This window comes from Neomonachus schauinslandi, chromosome 10 (genome assembly GCF_002201575.2).
Source record: "Neomonachus schauinslandi chromosome 10, ASM220157v2, whole genome shotgun sequence".
Lineage (NCBI taxonomy): Eukaryota > Metazoa > Chordata > Mammalia > Carnivora > Phocidae > Neomonachus > Neomonachus schauinslandi.
In genome coordinates, this window is record NC_058412.1 from 115,568,195 (window position 1) to 115,591,694 (window position 23,500).

At 46.2% G+C, this 23,500-nt stretch overlaps 1 protein-coding gene across 1 annotated transcript; it reads left to right on the top strand.

Annotated features, from left to right (window-relative positions):
• The first annotated feature begins 4,186 nt into the window (after positions 1-4,186).
• Positions 4,187-21,538, top strand: AAR2 (AAR2 splicing factor). Its single transcript, XM_021689118.1, has 4 exons — positions 4,187-4,233; positions 6,925-7,733; positions 10,635-10,864; positions 19,864-21,538. Exons 2-4 carry the CDS (start codon positions 6,977-6,979, stop codon positions 20,029-20,031), a joined length of 1,155 nt encoding a protein of 384 aa, XP_021544793.1. The 5' UTR covers positions 4,187-4,233; positions 6,925-6,976; the 3' UTR covers positions 20,032-21,538.
• Positions 21,539-23,500: the final 1,962 nt, after the last annotated feature.

Sequence of the window (23,500 nt, forward strand, 5' to 3'; positions counted from 1 at the left end):
GTTTGCTAAGCTGGTGCTGATCTGAGGACGAGAAACCAGAGCAGTGTGTGCGTCTGTGGGCAAAAATGGGACAGAGAGCAGGCAGAGAGAGCCCTGCCCCTGGGGCTCAGATGGGAGAGTCAGCCACATCCCCCCCGCCTCCCAGCAAGACCGGTGGCCCCCACTCCGACCCCCCTGAGTGCGACAGCTCACTTCCATGCACCGGGTTCTTTTTACCATCTTGGTGGAGAAGCCACAGAACCTCCTTCGCACCCCTTTCAACCGGAGAGCTCCTATTCTTTCTGGGCCAAGAACTGGAATGACTCCATCCTCCCTGGGCTACCCGGAATTTGGCTCAGGCACCCCTGTCTTTGCAGGAACCAGGCGTCCCGAGCACACTGGTCACACCTCAGAGGGAGAGTATTTGTTCTGTGGCTTCAGAGCAGGGATGAAGTGACCAGGCTTAGCGTGTGGGCCGGCTAGGGTTTGTGGAACTCTCCATCCCACGGATGCTGTGACCTTCCTTCCGTGGAGAGACAGGGAGCGCCACAAGGGAGGAGGGGAGCTGCAAAGCTGAAATCTAGGGCACTGTTTCCTCCCATCCTCCTCTTCATAGACAATATAGATGTTTGTCTTGTCTGTCTTCAACCTACTTTTCTTTTTTTCCTTTTTACATTTCTCATCCTTTCTGTGCTGCCTCTCCACCCAGGAGACCATGTAGCATATGGAAAATCTCCTGGAGGGTATCCTGACTCAGCCCCTAACTCACCATGTGACATTGGACTAGTCCCACCACCCCCCTCCTTTGGGGCCTCAGTTTCCCTGTTTGCAAAATGAGCAGGATAAACCAGATGCTCTCCAGGGTCTTTTCCGGGTCTGCTGTCCCACAGATCTTCATTTTCTCTTGTTTTGCTTTCTTGGGATCTTTTTCGTCTGAGGGGACAGGAAGTGCCAGGACCTGTTTCAGTTTGTGAATCCTGCAAGCACATTCCAAGACTGGCCTGCAATTGCATGAGCAACATCACTCTAAAGGATTTTTTTCTTTTTTTTCAAAAGCACTTACCAACCAACTGCGATGCTGTCCTGTTCCTTTTTACTCACACCCCTCCCTCCCCTCTCGTCCCCACGCTCCCCCACCTCAGTGCTCTGTGCTGTATGCGTGTGCTCTCTGTTCTTGTATACTCAATAAAAGTGAAATAAATGTGTTTGATGCTGAACCACAAACTGCCTTGGCATCTCTGCTCTCTCTCTCTCTCTCTCTGACCTTAGCTACCAGTACAAGTTGGCATTGTGGGAAGGGCGAAAATGGGGGTGGAAGAAATCCCACCCTTGAACACTTCCATTCAACACGTACTTGCGGCTTCCAGTGTGGTCCATGACTTGGGTTAGACTGTGCAGGCGCAGCAGGTAAGACTAAGTTCCTGCCCTCCAGGACCTGTCAGGCTGGTAGAGCACAGGACACATAATACAACAGGCAAGCAGCCAGAGGCAATTCCAGAGTGATCAGCACCAGGAAGCAAATGCACAGAGGCAGGTAATGGTTGCTGAAGGAGACTACTTCAATAAGATGGCCAGTTACGGCCTCCCTGAGGAGGAGCTGAATGCAGAGAAAGAGCCAGTAAGGTGAGGGACTTGGGCAAGAATATTCTAGGCAGAAGGAACAGTAAGATGTGGGCCCCAGGATACAGAGGGGCTTGATGTATGGAGGAACAGCATGATCCCTCCTCTTTCTGAAAGAAGAACACTTACACTGGGGTCTCTTCCTACAACCCTCTCCATGGGAGCCTAGTATCCATGTATAGAGCAACCCCCAGCTTCAACTTTGGCCCACCACCACATACATTGCCATATCCCTGTATGTGCCACCTGTCCCATTAGTGACTTAGTTATTCAAACGAACCCTGTAAATTATATATATGTGTGTGTGTGTGTGTATATATATATATATATATATACACACATATATATATGAAACGATATTACTTCCATAAAACTAGTGTCACTTGCCAAGGAAAGGAGGTCTTCATAAAAATAAATGCAAAGATATAAAATTAAAAAGCCATAATCCATGTAAAACTTACTCCTTGGGCTCCCTGAGTTGCATGTACCACACTTTCCTTGCTATTCTACTAAGTGACTCACCTTTCTTTATTGCCCCAAATCTCACAAGTGAGAACCACTGCAAACAATTGGGTGCATTTTCTTCCACTCTTTTTCCAGGTATGTATATCTCTTCAGAGCTTAAGTTATCCGGTACATACCATTCTAAATACTATTCTAAACTTAAATTCTGAGCATTTCCTAGTAATTTTGAATACCAAATACTATTTTTTTCTTTCTAAAGGTAACTCACTAAATGACACAAAATGCTGTGCAGTGGAAAGCAATTCTTCAACCCTCTCCAGACTCCTGTCCATTGTCAGAGGCAATTGCTTTCAGGAGCTTTGTGAATCCTTCCCTGAATTTTTTCCTGTACGTTTCTTTTAGTTATCTGTCACCTGTGGAGTTCTGGAATAGGACACGGTTTGCAAATATTGGGTCCCCACACACTCTGGATCTGTATCTTTATCTCCCAGAAATACAGGGTCAGCCTCTGTGTTGCTTGGGAATAACCTGGGGTTGATTAATCTAGATCAGTGGTTCTCAAATGGAGGGAAGGGGAGTGATTTTTGCCCTCCCCCAGGGAACATTTAGCAATGTCGGAAGACATTTTTGGTTGTTACAACTGAGGGGTACTACTGGCATTTAGTAGGTAGAGTCCAGGGATGCTGCTAAACATCCTATAATCACAGGACAGCTCCCACAACAAATCTGGTCTGATTTGTCGGTAGTACCAGAGTTGAAAACCTGATCTGGATGGACATGTGACCCATAAGGTGGCATTCCAGGGCCCCCATCTGTAGCTTCCAAGCCCATAATTTAGTGCTGGAGTCTCTGAGAAGATGGTGAGCCCAGCTGGTACAGGGAGCTCTGAGACCAGGCCACGGAGCTCAGCACCCAGCCCTGGGAATAAGGAGGGTCAGGGAGGGAGCTGAGCTTCTTCAGGCAGGAAATGGAACCGACATGACGGGCTGAGTGTGACATGCGTGACTGTGACTGATGGAGGCCATCTCTGGTTAATCCAGCAGCAGCTTATTGTGATTAGCCATGACTGCAGGGCCTCGTCTAGTCTGCAACCCACTAAGAGATGAGTTTTGACTGAGACAAATTGGTGTGTCCAGCTGTCACTGAGGAAGGGTGACAGACAAGCTAAGAAGCAGCAGCAGAGGGACAAGAATAGCCAGTCAGGCCTTGGTTTGCATCCTAACTCTGCCACTCTCCAGCTGTGTAACCTCTCTGAGCCTCGGTTTTCTCTTCTGTAGGGTGGGAATATTAATATCTACTTACTAGGGTTAGTGTAAGGCTTAGAAGTTATATATGAATGGCCTGCCCTATGGATTTTGGACTTACCTAGCCAGTCCTCACAATCATATAAGCCATTTCTTTGCAATAAACCTCTTAATATATGTCTCCTATTGATTCTGCTTCTTTGGTTGAACCCTGACTGACAGAACCATGCAGCACAGAGCAAGACCCCCAAAGAGAAGCCGTTTATTAATACAGTCATTAATTAAACTTGTGATAAATACACACACCCAGCTGAGCCCTTGTGCCTGCCTTCCTGCTGGGTTCCAAGGAAACAACAGAGAACCAGACAGGCAAATTCCCTCCCTGGTGGCACGTTTGTAGCCTGCACGCCTGAGGACACGGGATGATTATGGCCACAGGGATCCATGTGGTGGCTACTGGGGCTGAGACTGGTTCTTCTCTGCCCTGCAGGCTGGATTTCTGACAATCTCCTCTAGGACTGATTGTGGTTGGAAGCTGCGACTGGGTGGTGATACTCAGGTCGAAACTGGCTGACTGGGACCATTACTGATCATCTGATGTGCCTACTAGGCAGCCATGCTCTTGACCCCAGCTTCAGCGACCATGAGTGATTGAGACCAAAGGGCCAGGGCTGGTGGATGTGTTTCTGGAGCAGGATATACATAATTTGGTGAAAGTTGTTATCCATGGTTCAGGAGCTAAGACGTGTAACTTAAACTAGCAAAAGGCAACATTTGATGGGGCGGAACCTGCAGGCGCGGACCGTTCCTCCCGAGACCAAGAGCTCTGCCGGGCCGCTTTCGCCGTCGCTCCCGTCCCGAGCCAACGCGCGAGAACTTCCGGTGCGTTTCGGCGGTGCTTGAGAGCGGGGAGAGTCCGAAGCTGGTGAGTGCGGCCGTCTGGCCCGTTGGAACTTTTCTGCTTTCGTTGTCTCTGTGGCCCGGCCACCCTTTTCCCGGCTCGGGATCGCGGAGTGCCCTGAAGTGGGGCGCCTCGCCGGGACCCGCGTCCCGCCCTGTGGGCCGGTGCTGGGACCCTGGTGGCTCTGCAGGCCTTTCTCCCCGATAAACCGTCACCAGAGCCCCGGTCGCCAGTACTTCTTGGGGCACCCGGGGTAACTTCGCTGTTTTCCTAACTTGAGAACTTGGGTGCCGGAGACCTTGGCGACGCCCGATTTGGTTCTGTCCGACTCTGTAATTTCGGGTAAGGTGATTTGCCCAAACCGACCCTTTGTTTCTCATCTACAAAGTGGATATCATGTTTTTATTAAATAAGTGCTTATCGAGCATCTAGTGTGTGCTGGAGGAACAAAAACACTCAAGTCTCACGGAGGTGACAGCCCTCTACTAAACATAAACGCAAAATTGTAGCCTGATCAATGAAATGGGAAGGTACAGGGTGCCGGGGGAGTGAGGGTCCCACGGGATACCTGACCTAACCCCGGGTCAAGCAAGCTTTAGTAAGGAAGTGAATATTGAGCTGAGATCAGAAAAAATGATTTGAGGAAGAGTTGTTTTTACCCAGGGAGCCTCGTGCTTGAGGGTCTGTAAGAGGCCAATGTGGCTGGAACAGAAATCAGGGCGGGGGGGGATGCGGGGGTGCATGGTATGAAACATTCAGGAGTTGGGAGGTGCCAGGAAGCCCAGGCCTTGTAGGTCTTATAGGTCATGGTAAAAATTCTGGTTTTCCCGGAGCCATAAGAGAAGCCACTCAACATTGGCATTAAGTGTGGCTTAGATTGGCGTTTTGAAAAGTTCACTCTGGCTCTTGGGATGGAGAAAGGGTAACTTGGAGTAAGGAGGTGATGGAGAGAAGAAGATGGATGTGACTTTGTGCATCCCAGGGCATTTTCTCCGTGCCAGGCCATGTACCAGCTGCTGAAGATACAGGGAAGAGAATTACGGCTGGTGTAATTAGAATAAAGGAATGTCATTATCAAGGAGGAGCACAACCACAAGGGAAAATGGCTAGTTGATGAACAATTATTCTAAATGCAATAGCTCTTCATTTAGCAAGTATTTATTAAGTACCTTCTGAATTCAGGGTTGGGAATAAGATGATGATGATGCAAATTATTTAGAGCAGTGGCTTTCAGGCTTTTTTGACTGTGACCTACAATAACTAATACATTTTACCTCATGACCAAGAATCCATACAAACACATAAAACTTCAGAAGACGGTTATTATTTTTATTACTCATGATGCATGCTGGTTTTTTTTTTTTTAATTCTCCTTCCATTAAAAAAAATTAATGCTGGTTGAGACTCTAAATTGATTTCTTAACCCATTAATGAGTTTTGACTTGCAGTTAGGAAAAAAAAATGCTGATGTAGGGTGAGTCATTTGTCGTGGTTTGGGGTTAAGATGATAAAACATTGCCCCTAACATTTTTGGAACCAGGTTGGCCTTCCTTCCCTCACTGTTTTATTTTGTTCTATTTGCTTAACATAAAAAAGAGTAAGAAGAATTAAACAGGCAGCTGGTTCTTCAGTTTGTGAAATTTGGGGGTCTTGTTTGTGCATCCGGCTGGGTTGGAAGTGCCTAGAGGTAGTGGTGACTGTCCTACTCTGTGGATGTTTCACAGATCATTGTTTCAGGCAAAGATCTGGCACGGTGCGGGCGCTCAGTGAGTATTTGTTAAATTGAATAGGTAAGCATCTTGGGACTAGAAGGTTAGATAATTGTTTGGATTAAATTAGTTCATGTTGGAACCATTCCTATAAATACCACCCAGGCAGTGTCTGCCTGCCTACACGTTGTGCCAGTATGTCCCCATGGATAGTTCAGAGGTGGGTAAAATAAGTGTTCTTGCTCTTTCTCTTCTAAATACTGATCCTAGGCCAGCCATGCCACCTGAATCCATTCTGGGGAAGGGATCCAGAGTTGCCACTGACTGTAGGCCCTATGGGAAGTTGTTTCACTCCCTGGACTTCAGGGGTTTTTATGTGTAAAAGGAGAAGAGGAGGTTTGTGGTTGAAAAGCTTTCTGCTTCCGACACGTTTTGTGAATTTTAGATGCCGAGCACCCACTTTCCACATTCTGTCCGTGTCTGGGCCTTCCTTGAGGCTTATGGGAAACTGGGTATATGCTGGATTTAATCATCCTTCTCAGCTCCTTGGGACTCTTCAGCAATAGGGTTTAGGCAGAGTTATAGTGTGAGGCAGTTTAGGCACAGTTGTAGTTTCGAATAGACCACCCAGGCTTTCCCCACCTTCATCCTGTTGTGAGAGAGAGATCTGGGAGCAGATCCTGAGTGGACAGTGAGAAGAACACTGGCCTGGAGGACAGGGTACCAGGTTCTAATTTGTGTGACCTTGCACGACCTTCAGCACGTCACTTCTCCTCAATGTCTTTCTGGCTATGCAGTGAGTGTTCTTTCTCAATAAACCAAAACACAAAATCCTCTTCTTCCTGAGTCTTACTTTCCTCATCAGTAAAATTGATGCAGGGTTGTGGCGAGGATTAAGGGAGATAATTATGTCAAGGGTCTGATTCAGTCTGGCACATGCAGAATCCTCAGCAAATGAAGCATCTTTCCCCAAGTTCCAGTTAACTCTGATTTCTTTCTTTTTCAGTTGTTCTGGAAGACAAGAGGGATTCTCTTTTTGGTCACCTAGCACTGATCCCATGGCTGCCATGCAGATGGATCCTGAGCTTGCCAAGCGCCTCTTCTTTGAAGGGGCCACTGTGGTCATCCTGAATATGCCCAAGGGGACAGAGTTTGGCATTGACTACAACTCCTGGGAGGTGGGCCCCAAGTTCCGGGGTGTGAAGATGATCCCACCAGGCATCCACTTCCTCCACTACAGCTCTGTGGACAAGGCCAATCCCAGGGAGGTGGGGCCTCGTATGGGCTTCTTCCTTAGCCTGCAGCAGCGAGGCCTGATAGTCCTGCGCTGGAATGCCGTCCAAGAAGAGGTAGACCTGTCCCCAGCCCCAGAGGCTGAGGTGGAGGCCATGAGGGCCAACCTCCAGGAGCTGGACCAGTTCCTGGGCCCTTACCCATATGCCACACTCAAGAAGTGGATTTCACTCACCAACTTTATCAGCGAGGCCACAATGGAGAGGCTGCAGCCCGAGAGCCGGCAGATCTGCGCCTTCTCAGAGGTGCTTCCCGTGCTCTCCATGAAGCACACCAAGGACCGCGTGGAGCAGAATCTACCTCGCTGTGGTACTGAGTGCAAAAGCTACCAGGAGGGCCTGGCCCGGCTGCCAGAAATGAAGCCCAGAGCCGGGACAGAGATCCGCTTCTCAGAGCTGCCCACACAGATGTTCCCGGCAGGTGCCACTCCAGCAGAGATAACCAGGCACAGCATGGACCTGAGCTATGCCCTGGAGACAGTGCTCAGCAAGCAGTTCCCCAGCAGCCCCCAGGATGTGCTTGGTGAGGAGAAACAGGATTCTTTGGGAGTGGGCCAAGGGATGGGTGTATAGTAGGGGGTACACCTTGGGTTATCTAGTCCAGTGGTTCCTATACTTGGCTAGGAAGCAGGCTTGCCCAGTCCCCCTGGAGACTGATTCAAGAGAGCTGGAGTAGAGCCCCAGCCGTATCTGTCTGTGTGTTTGTCTATATAATAAACAAGCACCGTAGGTGAACCTGATGCAGCCAATACTGTTTGGGAACCACTGAAGTGGCCCAGCCCCTCATTTTATAGATTGAGGTTCACAGAGGGAAAGGATTTGGCCAACTATGTGGATGAAGTGAGACCAGAGCGGCTCCTGGTTCCCAGCCTCCCATCTGCCTCCTCAGTTTTCTCCTGATTCTCTCAAAAGTGTTGGTCTCCGCTGGCTTAGACCAGGATAGTGATTTTTTTAAAATTTTTATTGTTTTTGTTATTTTTCTCCCTTATTGCAAAAATAATATATGGTCATCATAGAAGCAAAACAAACAAAAATTCCCTCCCAATTCCCACCACCTAGAAATAACCATTTTGTACACTTGGGTGTATTTACTTTTCGTCTTTTGCATGTTTATGTCTCCCTGTGCAGCATTTCATTGCAGTCTCTTCTCTGTGTATTTCTATGTATTTCCCTTTAGTCTTTTTTTTTTCTTCCTCAATTATATGTGTTTGTGTGTATAAGTGATTTTTTACAAAAACAAGATTACAGTATATTATTTTGTAATCTGCTTTAGCGTAAACGTTTTTCTGTGTCACTGAAACAGGCCCTCCTCGATAGTGGCTGCCTATGTGCCATAGTTATTGAACCAGCCCTCTGTTGATGGACCTTTAAGATGTCCCTATTTTCCCTGTTGTGTCATCTAATGAACATCCTTGTGTGTACTTATACCTACATTTAGGGTTGAATTGCTGGATCAAAGCGTGTGTGTTGCCAGCTGGGGTGAGGCTGTTGCCCATCACCTCTGAAATGGCGAGTTAGCAAAGGTCTCTTCCAACGGGATGGTTGGAGAGTGATGTCGTTTCGATTTATATTTCTTTGATTCTAGTGACAGCAAACATTCGTCACATCTTTAACAGCTATTTATATTTTTTCTTTTACAAATTGTCCAGGTATTTGCATATTTTTCTGTTGGAAGATCAGTGAGAAATTTGAATATAGGGCCCTTCATATCATTGGCTCTCTGATAAAAGGACACATTTTAATGGGTGCATCTTAATGCATTACACAGTATTATCATTTAATAAGTAACACTTAAGAAATTCTGGCTTAAAAATGAACAGAAATCCTATTTTCTACCTCTTAAACGTTTCAGTTCTTCAAAGTAATCTTCTGAAGGGTCTGTTGCAGGGATAACTTTGTATCTTCCTGACAGCTCTTTGAAATTACTTCTGATCTCGTAACTTAATTTCAGACTAGGTCAGAAATGCTTGAATTTAAGTAAATGCTCTAATTTCAGAGAATAAGCTCCTGTTTTCACAAACCAACCAGGTAAAGCCAACTATAGAAACAAATCATTAACCTCTATCATAGAAAGAAAATTTGACAATATCTTGAAAATGTCAGTTCAACATCCAATATATCTGGACCAGGCAGCTAGACAAACTTAGTTCCACAAGCCTAGGAAGAGAAAACTAGTTTTTCATATCTCTGGAGGTGACAGAGATCAAACACCATGCATTTAAAGAGGTACTTGGTGTTGAGTGCATCTATTCTTTTTATGGCCCATGTATAGGTATGACACCACAGAAGCCCTCATTAAATTTGAAGCCAGAGAGAATGTCTCTGATCAATAGCAGTATATCTTGGCAACCAGAGACCCAGTTGCTTGCCCAAGGACAGTGGCTTCTGGATCATGGCGTCTCTTTGTTTCAGACAGGCAGCTGATGGAAATGTGGGAATAATAATAGCTAATATTTCTTGAGCACTCCTTTGTGTCAGGCATTATTTTAAATGCTTTATGTGAACTATATTGATTTATTTAATCTTCCCCACTGCCCTCAAATAAGGAAAACGAGGTATAAACAGATTGAGTAACTTGCCCAAGGTCACACATCTCTGAAGGGTGGAGCCGAGATTTGAACTCAGGTAGTTTGGTTCCAGAGCTCATGCTATTAGCCACCAAGCTGTTCATAGAGGTTAAATCACAGAGCCCTGTGGTTAAACAAATGCAAGTGATTTGGGCTAGCAGGCTAAGCCTGGAACAAGTACTCACAAATTTTCCTCTTCTGGGAAGCTCTGGAACTGTTCTCACCCAATAGGAATTTCGTTTTATCTTTACATTGTTCCCATTGCCAAGCATTCGATGTGTGACCTTGGGTAAGTCCCTTGACCTCCTCTGTAAAATGAGACACATACCACCTTCCCTGAATACCTTGTGGAGTTGGGCTGGGGATTACATGGTGTAATGCAGCATTTCCCTGGCTCTGGAGCAGACCATTTGCATCAGAATTACCCGGGAAGCTTTTTAGAGCTAAAGATACTGAGGCTCCATCATCTGTCCTCAACCGGGCTCTCCATGGGGGAGGCTTGGGCAGCTTTATCTTCAACGAGCTCTCCTAGTAATTCTGATAGGCAGCCAAGTTTGGGATCCACCTGGCATAATACCCATGGACACATTTTGTAAACTTTCTAAGTGCCAGGCAAATACTAGGTAGATCTCTTCTCTTACAGTCTGATTTTATAAAACCACAGTTTGGTTTTTTGTAGCTTGAGTTTAGAGCAGTTCAGCAAACTTGAACTGAGCATGTACTCAGTGCAAAACCCCACCTAGCAGGAGTGCTCTGCAGGAGGCCACCGCCCATTGCTGAGGTCCAGTAGGACTGGTGGCCTCGTAGCATCAGCTGGCACTCCAATCTCTCAGGATCATTCTCTCTGTGCCTCTCAGGTGAACTCCAGTTTGCCTTTGTATGCTTCCTCCTGGGGAATGTGTACGAGGCCTTTGAGCACTGGAAGCGGCTCCTGAATCTCCTGTGCCGCTCGGAAGAAGCCATGGTGAGGCACCACACCCTCTACGTCAACCTCATCTCCATCCTCTACCACCAGCTCGGCGAGATCCCGGCCGACTTCTTTGTGGACATTGTCTCCCAGAACAACTTCCTCACCAGCACCTTACAGGTGAGCCATCTTTTGGCTGACACCCACGTGGGTCAGAATTAAGGCGAGGATGTGTGAAAGCCCCTTTGGGAGGGTTACTTTTTTGTTGCAGTTTCCTAACCTTGGGCTGTTTCCTGGTTCTCTCTTGCACTCAGTTGTAAGTTCCGTGATGCCAGAGACCCTCTCTCTATACCACCCTCCGCCTGCCTTGCCCAAGAGTGCCACGCAGTGGGGTACTTGGCGTTTGAATAACCTCCACCTCTATGAGTTATTCAGCTCAAAACACTTTTTCTTTCTCCCTGTAGCCATAAGTTGGTATAACCAGTAGGACAGAGTTTTGAAGCTTGTTATTTCCAGGGAAACATCTGCAGCTCCTTAGATTTCATTTAAGCATTAAAGTAACTTTGATTTCCTGTTCAAACAAAACGTGCCAGTTTCTGCAGAGATTCTCTGACAGAAAAAGTGAAATTTGCTTTTAACTTGGCAATTAAATTTTCATTATGAGTGGTAATTAGGGAAGAAGCTTCAAACAACTTACAATCTTCATCCTGTGCTATTTCCTCCCTTTGCAAATAGATTAGCTTCCTTTATGTTCTTGGGACAGCCTCTGTCACTCACATTTTTAACTTTCTCAAGTGTGGAAGAGGCAGAAGCTGCAATCTGTCAGTTTCCATACTTTTTGTTCCATGAGCTGCTTTTTTCTCCCTGTGTGTGTGTGAGACCACTATGAGGCCCACTCCTTTGAAGGTGGCTACTCACTAATCTACCACTCCCACCCAGGGTGAGAAAAGGAACAAACATTCAGTAAATGCCTGTTGAGTAGCAGGCATCATGTTTATCATGCTACTTGGGTTCCCTCATTTAATCTCTCTGGAGCCCTTCAAGGCAGGGAGGATTATTTCCTATTTACAAATGAGAACATTGAGACTCAGAAAGGTTAAGTCACTTATGTAAGGTCACACAGCTGGTAAGTGGCAGAGTCAGGATTTGAACCCAGGCCTGAGTCTTGTGATTATGCTCCTGTGTCCTGAATATAGTATAGATTCCCCCAGTAAGGATTCTTGGTTGACATCAGTGGAGACACCGTGAGGGGCTTATTTCTCAGAGGCATGGGATACTTTTCTACAAACAACATACTATTGGAAGAATCCCTGTAAGCGGGCAGCTGACTTAAAACCCTGGCAGTTGGGGGCGTTGTGCAGACCATGGGGAAAGTTGGTCAAGCTGATGGCTTGAGCCTGGTGTGTTCCACTTAAACAAAAGAAAAGAGTTATAAAACTGCTCTTTATTGGTTCTTGACATAACAGAGAGAAATTAAGTCCCTTTATCTCTCCTCTGAAGGGGAAATACCACTCTACCCCCAACAAGTTCCTGGGTTACATGAGCTAGTAACTGATGAGGGGTGAGAGGGGGCATCAGCTTGCTGACTTGCATCTGGCAATGACCCATGGGAATGATGTGCTACCCTTGTGATGTGCGTTAATGCTGTCACACAAACCTAGGAGGGCCACACTGTGTCATTGGCTGTCCTGGCCATTTTCAGCAGAGCTGACAGACAGCTGAGTTCTGATTGCTGACGCTACGTTGCCAACAATGATTTATGAAGCAGAGAGGGCCCGGCTGGATTGCTAGATGCCCAGGTGGGGTGTGCAGAGCTGATGGTTGGAAGAATTCTGTCTGGACTTTATACCAAGAAAATTTGATGTCATTATTTGGAAAAATCCAGGACATGTGCCTTTTTTTTTTTTTAAAGATTTTTTTTATTATTTATTTATTTGAGACAGAGAGAATGAGAGAGAGAGAGCACATGAGAGGGGGGAGGGTCAGAGGCAGAAGCAGGCTCCCTGCTGAGCAGGGAGCCCGATGCGGGACTCGATCCAGGGACTCCAGGATCATGACCTGAGCCGAAGGCAGTCGCTTAACCAACTGAGCCACCGAGGCGCCCGGACATGTGCCTTTAAAAAAAATATATGAACACATACTTTTGAGCATCCTATCTTTATATATGATATTTTCCTGAAAGTGTTGAGGGATCCGTATATTAGGGTCTTGCCCTCAAGAGATTTATTTATTGATTTAGCAGGTATTTGCTGAGCATCTGCTATATTCAATGCCCTGTTGCAGGACTAGAAATATAGCTGTGAACAAGACAGAGTCCCTGACTTGCAGCTTATAGTTTGGTAGGAAAGTAAAACAAATGAATTGATCAAGTCACTCCAGACAGCGTTGTTTAGAAGGTGGTCCTGCCCCAGTACCATTTACCTGACATGGGCCCTGAGACCCTTTTGGTCTCATCTAGATTGCATCAGTTCGTCAGCTTCCATGCCTACCCCTGTCAGTGCACCTATCTCCCATGCTGCCTCCTGAGTTACTCTGAAGTGCAGATCTGATACTATTTCTTTGCACCTCCTAATTGCCTAGAAAGTTAAAAACCCAAACATAGATCGCAAGGCCCATTCTGATCTGGCTCCTGATCTGTTCTCCAGCTTCTCCTTCCTCTCCTTGTTTTCCCCTGTCAACTTCAGCAATAGTGGTCTCCTTATAAGTTCAAGGAAATGCCATGCTGTTTCAGGCCTTTTTTCTTTTTTCTTTTTTTTAATATTTTTATTTATTTATTTTAGAGAGGGAGAGAGAGAGCACAAGCAGGGGGAGGGGCAGAGAGAGAGAGAATCTCAAGCTGACTCCATGCTGAGCATGGAGCCCTATGCAGGGCTCAATCCCACAACCCCAAGACCATGACCTGAGCTGAAAGCAAGAGTTGGATGCTTAACTGACTGAGCCAGCCAGGCACCTCCCCCCCCATTTTTTTATCATGGTAAAAAAACACATAACATGTATAGTATTGGTAACTATAAGCACAGCAGATCTCTAGAACTTTTTCATTTGGCACAACTGAAACTTTATGCCCGTTTCATGCCTTCTTAACTGAACATGATTTTCATTCTGCCTGGTGTGAACTTGTTCATCCTACAAGATGCCCTCAAGGCATCCCTCTCTGTGAAGCCATTCCTGATCCCTCTCCTTTCCATACTATTAGCCTACTTTGGACTTGTCACTATTATATTACACAGGCTGTGCTTGCTGAAATGTGTACATTGTCTGCCTGACTTCCCCACTAAGCCGTGAACTTTTACCCAAAGCCTGGTTTGTTGTTCATCTGGTTGTTTTCAACACCTAGTCGAGGCCTAGCACTTCTCTCACATTGTGTTACTGGGTATTTTTAGATGGCTAGAGCACATAATTCCTGTGGTAGTGTAAATAGATGCCCCTAATATGACAGGTGTAAATGGTGCAGTCTGATCAAAGGGCATTACAAGCACTAAAAAGGAATTGGTTAATTCAGACTAGGGTTGCAATTTGAGGAGGAGAGAGCGGATTAGGAGTGACTGTGAAGGGAGGCGTTTAGCCATGTGCTGGAAGGATGACAGATTTCAACAGGCACAATGTAGAAAGGATATTACAAGATCTTTTTTTTTTTTTTTTAAATGGAGAGTTAACGTTGGTACCATCTTGGCAGTGAGAATCTAGCCCCCCACATGGAGGCACTCACTCAGGATGTGTGTGAGTGAATGAATCAGCCCATAAAAGCTTTCTTCAGCCAGCCGCCTGCTCTGCCCCCAGGTAGTCAAGTAAGTGGAACTGGCTTTCTTACTTAGGAGCTTAAATGGCTACTACCCATGGAGAGGGACTGGTGTTTGTATGTGTAAGCACTTAAAGGCTGCCACATTAGCTGGTATAAAATTAGCCACATAATGGTCTCTGCCATTAGAGGCCCTTTTGAATAGATGTCACTGGTTTTTATAAATCCCATGGATTTAGCTTGAATAAAAATTATTTGTTTTACAAAAATAGATAACAGTTTTTTCTTTTATTAAAAGCAACTTGAGTCACCATAATTTGTTTAAAACCAATGAAAGGATAATCTGAATTTAATAGTATGTTAGAAAATGAGTTATGTACAAAATAAGGATTCTCATTGCTGATTGCATAGCATTTAGACATATAGTCACATAACCTGTTTTTTTAAATACTTTAAGTCACAATAGGCCATCTATGCTTTCCAGCTTCATTTCTTGCCAATATTCTAAATGCCAGTGTTCATCTTTAACTCTTGATGGAAGACACTGGCTCTGAGTGATGTCTGTAGTATTTTTACCAGAACACCTGTCATGATCAATTTCACCTATCTACTTGCACACCTTCTGCCGTCAGCTATCACTTTTGCACACTTATTGTGTGCATTATTTCATTTAGCCCTCACCACAGTGCTCAGAGCTAAGTATTTAATCTCACTTCACAATGAGGAAGCAGGATCATAGAGGTCACATGATTTTGCCCAAGATCACCGAGCTAGTGGATGGCAAGGCTGAGTTTTGATTCTGAAGTCTGTGGTGGGCTCCCATTTATTTTTCCCAGATGAAATATCCCAGATTCTTTAAACTGACCTCAGAAGACATGGTTCCTGTTGCTTTTTACTCTCCTGGTAATCATTGTGAAATGATAGTTTTATTTAACACCATTTTCTTCTTCTGCAAGTAGAAATAGAATGTTCTACCTCTGGCTAGTTTCATTCTAAGTTGAATAATCATTTGGGAATTGAAAAAAATTAGGAAATTTCATCTTTTTTGTCTGTCCAAAAAATAGGATAAGGTAGTGACTCAGCTACCTACCTTGATATTTTGAATTTCTCAAGGTGACCTGACTGAACTCAATTTATTTAACTTGGGTTTAAAAGAACGCTTTTATGTTTCTGGCTAAAGTAATTTACAGTTTTAGAATATACAGACTTAATGGTAAAAATATTAATACCTTTTTCTATATTTAAAGAAAAATACCCAAGGGGTGTGCTTTTAGTTTTAGAGAAATGCAGTTGTTGTGAAATGTTGTTGTCCTCTTTCAAAAGTATTTTTAAAAGATCCAGGATTAATCTTCCGATATTAAGATGATTCATTTCTCAGTGATGTTAAGAAGCGTTTACTCGACTTCACCTTAACAAGTAAAATAAATAGATCATTAACAAGTTTTCTGAAGAAGCCATAAAATTAAAAACAAGAGAATCAAAGTAAATTATTGCTTGAAAACTAGGTAATGTCTGTATATCTCCTTTTCTGAATTATGGGTTTTTAAAATATCAAGTTTGTAAACGATTGGGACAAAAATAGATCACTGGATGCCAGGGGCTTGGGTAAGGGGAGGGTTTGACCACTAAGGGGCAGCACAGGGGAGTTTTTCGGAGTGACGAGACTGTTCAGTATCCTGATTGTGATGGTATGTGGGCTTCAGACTCATAAAACTAAATACCAAAAGAAAAAAATTAATATCTTGATTATATCATATAATGGTTGCATGGGTGTACACATTTGTCAAAACAAATTGAACACTTAAAATGGGTGAATCTAGTTGTATGTAAATTATACCTCAATAAAGTTGCTTTTTAAAAAAAGTCAACCTGGGCTATGCCCTGGGTCCTGGAGGCCTGCAGAGGGGACAGTTCCAGAAGCACCTGGTCTCCAAGTCCCCTGGCTCCCCACAGGGCAGTGCTGAAAATATGATGAATGTATTAAGTCTGTGTCGAGACAAAAAGAAGGCCTTGGTAGGGACGAAGGATTGAGATTTCCCTACTTGGACTGGATCTCGCTTAACATTTATTACTTGCTCAGCGTTTATCACCATTCTCATCTGTACAGTGGGAATAGTAATTTCCTGTCCTCTTACCTCCCAGGTTTATAGTACGCAGGCTTGTAGTAAAGATTAAATTGACAAGTTCTTTAAAAAGGACAAAGCACTTTTTAAATTAGAAGCCTTATTTTTCAGACAGAAGGTTTTCTATTATACCTGCCTCTGGTTGATTTTACTCCCAGGAATCGTTTGAGAGATGGGTGGGAAGGATGAGTGATGAGTCTGAGCCCAGCCTGTTTGGACCTGTCACTGCTGGCCATTGCCAAATGCAGGGCAGTCCCTGCATCTCATTCATATCTGTTCAGTGAGCTTCCTTTGGGCCCTAACTCTATGCCAGGCCCTGGGCGATATGCTGTGTGTGACATGTTGATAAAAAGGACTCATTCTCTATTCTTAAGGAGCACAGATACTGTGAGCACAGTGTGAGAAATGCCATAGAAAGGTTCAGGCCCAGTGCTAGGGGAACAGAGGCTGGAGCAGTTCATTTCAGGTTGGGCTTTTGTAAGAGACCTGTCACAAGGAGGTGGCTTGTGAGCTGGTGACATTCAGGGGCCACCTGCTCCCCAGGACGAGTCCTTTATTTTGTCCAGCACCATCACATAATTATTGAGCAATTATTTGGTGCCAAGGACTTGTGCAAAAGTGAACCAAAAATGGATTTTCATAGAGTCTATGGTCTTCTCATTCTTTTGCTCATTAAAACACCTCATGGGTCCTTTATGTCAGACCCTGTGCCAGGAGTGAGTATGCAGTAGGAGAAAGAGTCACTGCTTTGGAGTTGCTCCTTGTCTCTTGGGAGAGCGCCACAGTAAATGGACTGTTACCTAACTGAGATTGAAGCTACGTTCGCTGTAACCCTGGGCGCTGGAGGAGCATGAAGGAGCACCTGTGCCATTCTTGGTCTGGGAAGACATCCTAGAGGAGGTGAGGTCTCTGCTGAACCTGAGTCACTAGTAGAAATCCGTAGGTGACGAAGGTGAAAGCAGGGATGGAAGGGTGTTCTATGCCGAGGACAGAACACGTGTGGGTAGGGGCACAGGAGAAGCAGTAGAGTGTGTTTGGCAGCTGCTCAGCGTGGCTGGAGAGGTGGGGCTGTGTAGGGAGGGGTCCAGTTTACTGTGGAAGGAGGGGATCAGGAAGAGGCTTTTGCAGCTTCAGCCAGCAGGCTCCCCAGGACCTCGGGACAGACCCAGGGGTATGCAGGGCCTCTGGAACTAATGCTGTTTGAAACAAGGCTTCTCTGCTTCCCGTGCAGGGCCCCTCCCCAGAGCTCCGCTGCGCTCCGCAGTCGGCACTCCAGGGCAAGCCCCGTTAGCTGCCTGCAGACAGGCGGCCGGCTTCCCTGCCGCCCTCTGCCACCGTGCTCACACAGCCCCTCTAACTAGTTATCGATGGGCTGTTTTGTTGTGGCTGTGCTGCCTGCTCCTGTATTTAGTCGATTCCCAAGTTAATGAAACCAAATTCTGTAATCCCCCACTTGTGCTTCTGCACACCCACAGCCCCCAGTCACTTGTGTCCCTGCTACCACTCCAACACAATGACTCCAAACAAAGACCACTGCAATGAGCTTCACTCCTGCCACCAGGCAGTGGAGAAGCAGCCGTGGAGTACACCTGTTAACTTGGTCAGGTCAAGACCCCCGGAGCCCAAACTCCTTCCATGGTGATCTGCAGGCCGGCTAGAGCAGGAGACAGATGTGGAACAAAGAGCTTCCCCCACCCTGACGCTCCTGCTTCTGTGGGGTGGTCTGGGGAAAATTACTCCTTCCTTTCCTGTTAGTTTCCATCCAGTTTTCCTGTTAGTTTCCATCCAGTCACTTAACTCCTCTTAGCCTCCATTTCCATAAAATAGGTATTCTGGTGTGTCTTCCCCGAGCATGGTGAGGATCTGTTGGGATACTCCGAAACTTCTTTGAATTTGAAAACAGTAAAATAGTATGAGAAGGAGTAACGAGTTTGCTGTTACTCTTAGAAGTGATTGGGATCCAGGAAAATCCAGAATGGAGTGTCAGATGTAGAAAAAATTACTGCTCTGCCCCCAGCCCAACGTTTATATCAGATGAAACTGAATTAAAAAGAACATCAAAACAAAGGATTAATATCCAGAATATCTAGAGAACTACAATAACTCAACAACAACAAAAAAAACCTGACTAAAAATGGGCGAAGGACTTAAATAGACATTTCTCCAAAGAAGACATAGAAATGGCCAGTACATCTACATGAAAAGGTGTTCAGCATCACTAATCATCAGGGAAATGCAGATCAAAACCACAGTGAGATACCACTTCACACCCATCAGGATGGCTATTATTAAAAAATAATAATAATAAATAAATAACAAAAAACAGATCTTGCCAATGATGTGGAGAAATGGAACCCTTGTTCATTGCTGAAGGGTGGCTTCCAGGGGTTGGTGAGAGGGGGAAATGGGAAGTTAGTGTGGGTAAAGAGTATCAGTTGGGAAGGATGAATAAATTCTGAAGATGGATGATGGTTGACAGTTGCATAGCCATGTGAATGTACTTAATGCTACTGAATTGTACACTTAAAAATGGTCAAAATGGTAAATGTTATGTGTATTTAATTTTTAAAATGATAATGTAAAAACTGGTTAAAATGGTAGGTTTTGTATTATGTACATGTTACCACAACTTTATTTTTTTTTTAAGAGAGAGAGAACATGTGCACGAATGGTGGGGGTGGTGCAGAAGGAGAGGGAGAGAGAATCCTAAGCAGGCTCCTCGTCCAGCATGAAGCCCGACGTGGGGCTGTCTCACAGCCCTGAGGTCATGACCTGAGCCAAAATCAAGAGTTGGATGTTTAACCTACTGAGCCATCCAGGCGCCCCTGTAAGCACAATTTTAAAAGAAGAACATCAGAGACAACTTTCAAGGGGACTAAAAACCTCTGACTGGCAGCCTGTGGCCCATGAAGATTAGAGCAGCAGTTCAGCCTTGTTGGCCTCGGGCCTGGGACTTTATGGGCTGCAGGGGCTTATAAGCCCTCCAAGCTTTTCTTGGTACCAGCTGGTGTAGTTATAGCCCAGGTGCCCAGGAGAGCTCCCCAGGGGACTGGGCCAGGGTGATGTCCCCCCTGGCCTTAGTCTCAATGGGGCATCTCTGCCCAAGATAGTAATTTTCCATTCTAGTCCTGCCCCAGCTTCTCAGCTGGGTTTGGACCTTCTTTCTTGGTTTGGGGGGAGCACAGCAGGTGTCCTGGGCCCATGCCAGCAGCAGCTGATCCACCCGCCCCAGAGAGCTGAACACCATGAGGAAATTTCCACAGCTTTCTCGGCCCCCTCTGTGTTCTCAGGAGTGACTTATCCTCTGTTCTCTGTAGGTTTTCTTTTCCTCCGCCTGCAGCGTTGCCGTGGATGCCACCCTGAGGCAGAAAGCTGAAAAGTTCCAAGCTCACCTGACGAAGAAGTTTCGGTGGGACTTTGAGGCAGAGCCAGAGGACTGCGCCCCAGTGGTGGTGGAGCTCCCTGAGGGAGTAGAGACTGGCTAACTGGGAATACTGTTGGCCAGGGGAGGTCCCTTCCCCCACGGCTGCCGTGCTGGCCTCTCCATTCACCCCTTCCTTCTGGGACCTGTGGGGGTAGCGGCCCCACCAGGTTCTGCAAAGATGGAGCCAGAATTCCCTCTTTCACCAATAAATAAGTTTCTTCAGTGCCCAACAGGCCATATGCATCCCGAAGGCACATTCATGGGTTCCCGTCATGGGAAGGCTAACCTGACCAGATTCCATACGGGCTCTTTGAGAAGCTCTCGGGAGAGACCTGCCTCAGCAGCACCCTGCTTCCTTCTGAAGGAGAAGAATGTGAGCCAGTAGCCTAAGAAAACTGATTGTTTATTCCATAGGATGGTTAGAAAACAAGAAACCCTGGACTGCGCAGTGTCTGAGCTATCAGTTGGTGATTTAAAAGTTAAACAGGGTGCTAGGGAGATGAGCTAGAATTTCTGCCTGTCATTGAATGGGAACACATCACAGAAGACATGGGCATGGGACCACTCAGGAGCTCCAGACTGGGGAGAGGGGACCCTGAAGACAATTGGGTTGAGTCTGACAAGTGGGCAGCTTTGACTTTCTCCAAATAAGTCCCTTCCTTCTGTCCAGAGGTCCCAGTGGGTAGTTGTCCAAGACTGTTGTGGCTTCTGACCTCAAGGGACTTCCTAATGCCACGTCTCTCCCATCTGTTCCATTCTGAGGCCTCAGACCCAGAGGTGAGACTTGGCAACCCTTCCATATGGCCCCATTCCTCACCAGAGCCACCATGACTCTCTCCAATGACCTGGAGATTCAACAACAAAGAGAGAGGTTCTTGCTCTGGAGAGGCTTCTTTGGCCCCGTTGAAGTTCTGTGCCTTTATTCAGGGCTCTGGAGATGACCTGGCCAACCTAGATCTCCCCAGTCCTGCTGTGGAGCTGTCAGCCACAGGAGTAATGATGCTCCCATTCCCTCGGAGTCCTGAGGGTGTGCCTGTCACACACAGGTCCTTGCCACCCCGACCGCAAACCACTGTACTACGACAGGAGTCCCTGTGCCATTCTTTTCCAAGGTGCGGCTCACACCAGGTTTCTGAATGAAAATCCATGCTAGTTAAGACTTTTGGTTCCACTTGTTTCCTTGGTGATGTTTTTCCCAGAGCATAATGTACATTAAAGTCTTTGAGTTGAGACTAAGTCCCCTTGTGTGAGTCTCTCCTGCAGTTAATTTGCCCACTTCTCAGCTGCCAGGCCACTGTCCACAGACCACTTCTCCCTACTGAGTACCAGGCGACCCTGCCTGATGTCTTCAGTCTCTAGAGGAGGCAAGCACCCAGTGATACCTGGGGCCTCCGAGATAGGCATACCTGAAGGAAGGATTGAGGCCCTGTAGCTTTGTAATAATCAGAAGTTGTTCTCTTCCTCCTGAACCCCACTCATCACAACTACTTGGGAAGCTTGTTAGAAGTGCACATTCCAAAGGAAGGAAGGAACTGATCCAAGCTACAACATGGATGAACCCTTGAAAACGTTGTGCTGAGTGAACGAAGCCAGATCCAGACCCCATGTTGAATGAATGCATTCATACGGATTGTCCAGCATAGATCCACAGGGAGGGAAGTTAGTGGTTGCCAGGGACTAGGAGAGTGGGGAATAGGGTTGACTGCTAACGGCTACAGGGTTTCTTTCTGAGGTGATGGAAGGGTTCTGGAATTAGTGATGATTGTACAACCTTTTATTTTTATTTTTATTTTTATTTTTTTAAAGATTTTATTTATTTATTTGGCAGAGAGAGACACAGCAAGAGAGGGAACACAAGCAGGGGGAGTGGGAGAGGGAGAAGCGGGCTTCCTGAGGAGCGGGGAGCCCGATGTGGGGCTCGATCCCAGGACCCTGGAACCATGACCTGAGCTGAAGGCAGACACTTAATGACTGAGCCATTCAGGCGCCCTAAGTAAGTAAAATTTTTTTTTAAATTTATTTGACCGAGAGAGACACAGCGAGAGAGGGAACACAAACAGGGGGAGTGGGAGAGGGAGAAGCAGGCTTCCCGCAGAGCGGGGAGCCCGATGTGGGACTCGATCCCAGGACCCTGGGATCATGACCTGAGCCGAAGGCAGACGCTTAACGACTGAGCAACCCAGGCGCCCCCAACCTTTTGAATATACTAAAAACCACCGAAAATGTGCACTTAACATGGGGAATTTTATGCTGTGTAAATTATATCTCAATAATAATTTTTTTAAGTGCATATTTCCGAGCCCCACCCCGCAGGAATTCCGAGGCAGTGAATCTGGATATGGCCTGGGTCCGAAGGCACACTCAGTTCTGAATAACTACCTAGAAGTGACAGCATTGCAAGTTAGTACCTAGAGCTCTACTGGGAGAGGATGTTTCGCACCGACGTTGTCAGGGCAGCACCTAGAAGTGGGGTCACGTGACTTTGTTCTGTGAGCTGTTGGTCTTCTGTCTACACAGACCTGCTACCCCCACCACCCACACAAGCAGGAGTTAAGAGAACTAAGTGCTCTGTTCTGTTACTTCACTTACTCCTCACAAAAGTAGGGGGTAAGTGCTACTATTCTCCCCATTTTATGGGTAAGAAAATGGGCTCAGAGAACTTCAGTCATTCTGCCGGGGCCCCACAGCTAGGAAGGATTGAGGGCAAGAGTCAAGCCCAAGCCCCTTGGTGTCCAGGGCCCCCGACAGCCCTCCCCTCTCCCTGCTTCATCTGGAGCCTTGGTCCTGGTGCCAGCCAGCTGTGCGACTTCGGACAAGCCCCTTCCCTTCTCCGGGCCTTGGTCTACTTACATATAAAGTAAGAGAGTTTGCTCGGATTTGGGGTTTCTGATGTAGATTCTCCAGGCTCCCTCACATATTTAAAAGTGGACTGTTGTGTTATTTTAAATGTTTTCAAAAGGGAAACTACGTTTGCACAGGATAACGTGACGGCTGACAAAAAACCAGTAGGTCTCTTGTTTGGGGCTGGAGTGACATCGACTCCGTCTTCTGCGTGTCCCAGCTGGCAGTCCTCTATGTGTCTTTGATGAATAAAAAATGTGAAAACAAATTAATTATTACTTAATACTTGCAGTTATTTCTGGAAGGCAGAAAGCTTGCAAACAGAGAGCCGGTGGCTTTGCTGATCTGTAAAGCTCCTTCCAGTTCTAACACATCTAAAAGTGAAGCTATTGGCAGGACCTGGCCTGATTTCCAAATCCCTTCTAATGCAGGCCTCCTGAGGTCTGGCTCTTATTTGCAAGGCTGCTTTATCCTATTAACAGAATCAGCAGAGGTAGCAAGTCTCCAGCCACTCCCACTGTCCCCACGACAACCCTCGCTGATCTGAGCCCATCCCTCTAATTTCTCACCGCTTGAGCAGCGGAGGAGTTCCCCGCCGTGGACTGCCTCTCACCATCGATAATTACTTTCCTACGTCATCCCTTGTAAATATTATTTAATATGCCCAGGGCGCCGTGACATGTTGGTTT